This window comes from Mustela putorius, unplaced genomic scaffold (genome assembly GCF_011764305.1).
Source record: "Mustela putorius furo isolate JIRA1106 unplaced genomic scaffold, ASM1176430v1.1 tig00003846_pilon_pilon_pilon, whole genome shotgun sequence".
In the NCBI taxonomy this organism is placed as follows: Eukaryota; Metazoa; Chordata; class Mammalia; order Carnivora; family Mustelidae; genus Mustela; species Mustela putorius.
Genome location: NW_025421999.1, coordinates 17,761,030 through 17,764,362, shown reverse-complemented (window position 1 = coordinate 17,764,362; position 3,333 = coordinate 17,761,030). Strand labels below are relative to the sequence as shown.

Genomic DNA, 3,333 nt, shown 5'->3' with positions numbered 1-3,333 from the left:
CTGTTTGTAGGTTTTCCTTCCAGCACTTTGAATATATCATGCCACTTTCTTCTGGCCTGTGAACTTTCTGCTGAAAAACCAGCTGATAGCCTTCTCGGGTTTCCCTTGTATGTAACTGTTTGTTCTTCTCTTGCCACTTTTAAGAGTCTCTTTAATTTTTGTCATTTATACGATAAGTGTATTGGAGTGGACCTTCTTGGGTTCATCTTCTTGGGACTCTCTGTGTTTTCTGGACCTGAGTATCTGTTTACTTCTTTAGGTTAGGGACATTTTTAGATATTATTCCTTCAAGTGAGTTTTCTGCCCCTCCCCATCCCCCTAGCTCTCTTTCCTCTTTCTGGGACCTCTATAATGTAAATCCTACCTCATTTAAGAGGTCCCTTAACCTATCCTCATTTTTTATTATTTTTTGTTGTTGTTGTTGTTTTGTGTAGTAATTTTCCATTATCCTGTCCTCCAGATGGCTGATCTGTTCTTGTCTGTTCTCTATTATACTGCTGAATCCTCTAATATATTTTTCTTATCAGTTACTGTATTCATCCGTCTGATTGGTTATTTTTTTAGATATTCTGTTTCTTTGTTGAAGTTCTCACTGAGTTCACCTACTCTTTTTTCAAGTTTGGTGAATATTTTTATCATTACCTTGAACTCTTTATTAAAATATTGTTTACCTGATGGGAAGCGGTCAAAATGGCGGCGGTCGGTATGGTGGCTGCTCGCCTCCTCCTGCTATTGCTGATGGCAGCAGCAGTCCCCAGCCGGGCCTGGGGCAGTGGCTGCCGATCCGGAGCCGCTCTGCAGGGGGCCAGAGCAGAAGGTCGAGAGGGTGAGGGCCGTGGCACGGTGGGGCTGCTGCTGGAGCACTCATTCGAGATCGATGATAGTACCCACTTTCGGAAGCAGGGCTCACTGCTCTGGAACCAGCAGGATGGCACTTTGTCCCTGTCACAGCGGCAGCTCAATGAGGAGGAGCGGGGCCGGCTCCTGGATGTGGCGGCCCTGAACGGCTTATACCGGGTCCGGGTCCCTCAGCGCTCTGGGGCCCCTGATGGCTCAGAAGCTGGCAGCTATGTCTCCTCTTTCGTCCCTGCGTGCTCCCTGGTGGAGTTGCATCTCTCGGACCAGCTGACGCTGCACGTGGACGTGGCTGGCAATGTGGTGGGCGTGTCAGTGGTGACGCACCCCGGAGGCTGCTGGGGTCATGAAGTGGAAGATGTAGACCTGGAACTGTTCAACACGTCTGTGCAGCTGCAGCCACCGGCCACCACCCCAGGTCCCGAGACCGCGGCCTTCACTGAGCGCCTGGAGATGGAGCAGGCCCAGAAGGCCAAGAACCCGCAGGAACAGAAGTCCTTCTTTGCCAAATATTGGATGTACATCATTACCGTCGTCCTGTTCCTCATGATGTCAGGAGCACCAGATGCCGGGGGCCAGGGAGGGGGCGGCGGCGGGGGTGGTGGCGGGGCCAGTGGCCGCTGAGGGTGGGGGGCATCCCCGCCTGGTCTTCTTTCATGCAGGCAACCCCCTCCCGCCAGAGTGCTCTTGTCCTTGATCATCCCAAGAAAGATTTGCTAGCTCCCCCTGTCCCCATCCCGTGATGGTAGGGGGATACTCCTCCCAGGAGTCCTTTCCCTCTAGGCGGACAGGTGGCCAGATTCTGGCGTACCCTGCCTTCCCCTGTGATCCTTCCATAACCCCAAAGGCTTCCTTTTGGCCACAGCATGGAGCTCGAGCTCTTGGTCCAGCTCTGACCCTATGTTTTCCCCCCTTCCCCTGAGCCTTGTAGTTTGGGAACATGCCGAGTTCTCTCCAGCCTCTGTGCCTTTGTTCGTGGTCTCCTCGCCCTGCCTGTCCCAGGCCTGGCTAGAGGGTCCCCCTAACTTGTCTGACTGGATTGGGCCACACACTTTCCACCTGTCTGCCCTTCAGGGGCCTGGCACAGAGCAGGTGTGGGCTGGCTATGGGCGTCCCTTGGCCCCATTCCAGCAACCCTGCCTTGGGACCCCGCTTCTGCCTTTATCTGCCCATGGCTCCAAGCAGGAGTTGGGGTGTCCTGCCCTGTCTGGATGCCAGGCCTCCCACAGGCTTTGGGGCATGCAGAAATGTTTAAAGTAAAAACAAAGTAATGTCTGGTAGAGTTGAGAGCCGATGATGTAAATAGAATCCCTTCCCCAGCCTGGAATGTCTTCCCTGGGACAGGCCACCAGGAGAGGACTGCTGGCCTTTCCTGCCGATCTATTTAAAAAATACCAACAATCTATTGAAATACATCAATGTTTCGAAAAGGTATGACTTCCAGCAACCTAATGCAACCGTTGATTTGGTTGCAGGGAAGTCCTTATGTACAGGCTTTATTGAATTCTGCTCTTTGCTCTGTGTATTATCCAGAAACACACAGAAATGGCTGTCACAGTCGCTGAAATGTCTGTGTAATGCTTTGTGGTGTTGTATGGCGGTTTATTAAACTGTTCCCCAAATGTTCAAAAAAAAAAAAGAATATTGTTTATCTCTCTTTTGTTTAGCTCTTTTTTTCTGTGATTTTGTCTTATACTTTCATTTAGGAGATATTCATCTGTCTCCTCATTTCATCTTACATTTTGTGTTTGTTTCTTTGTGTTAGGTAGATCAGCTATGTCTGCTGGTCTTGAAAGTAGTGGCATTGTGTAGATGTCCTGTAGTGCCCCTGGTAATGCAAACCCCCTGGTCACCAGAACCAGGTGCTCCAAGAGTGTCCCCTTTGTGTGATGTATATATGTTCTCATTGTGGGTGGGTTGTTATTACTGTGGATACACTGGTGTGCAAGACTGCTGCCTGTGTGGCTGGCTGTAAGGCCCAGTTGCAGCTACTGTGGGCATGCTGGTGAGCAGGGTTTGCTTTTTATGCTTTTTATGCTTCTGACTTAGGGTCCTGCCTATACCTGCCTGGGGTATAGATATGGTCTGTTTGTAATTAGCCTCTGTGATTGCTATAGTTGTACTGGTGGGCAGGGTTTGTTCCCTTCCTCTCCAGGGCAGGAGTCACTTTGGTTTTTGTCTGTTTGTTTGTTTTGCTTTGTTTTTAAAGATTTTATTTATTTATATGACAGAGAGAGAGTGAGAGAGAGCACAAGTAGGGGGAGTGGCGGGTGAAGGGAGAAGGAGAAAAAGGCTCCTCATGAAGCAGGGAGCCCCATGAGGGGCTCGATCCCAAGACCCTGGGATCATGACCGGACCTTGAGGCAGTTGCTTAACCAACTGAGTCATGCGGGCACCCTGTAAGAGTCACTTTGGATGGGATCTGGTGCTGGCTGCTCCTGCCCACTTGGTATGGTGATGTGGGATCTGCTTTGGAGG

At 50.4% G+C, this 3,333-nt stretch overlaps 1 protein-coding gene across 1 annotated transcript; it reads left to right on the top strand.

Annotated features, from left to right (window-relative positions):
- The first annotated feature begins 681 nt into the window (after positions 1-681).
- On the top strand, positions 682-2,477 carry LOC101685918 (ER membrane protein complex subunit 10-like). The gene has a single exon (XM_013061387.2). The coding sequence runs from the start codon at positions 691-693 to the stop codon at positions 1,477-1,479; it is 789 nt and encodes a 262-aa protein (XP_012916841.2). The 5' UTR covers positions 682-690; the 3' UTR covers positions 1,480-2,477.
- The last annotated feature ends 856 nt before the right edge of the window (positions 2,478-3,333 follow it).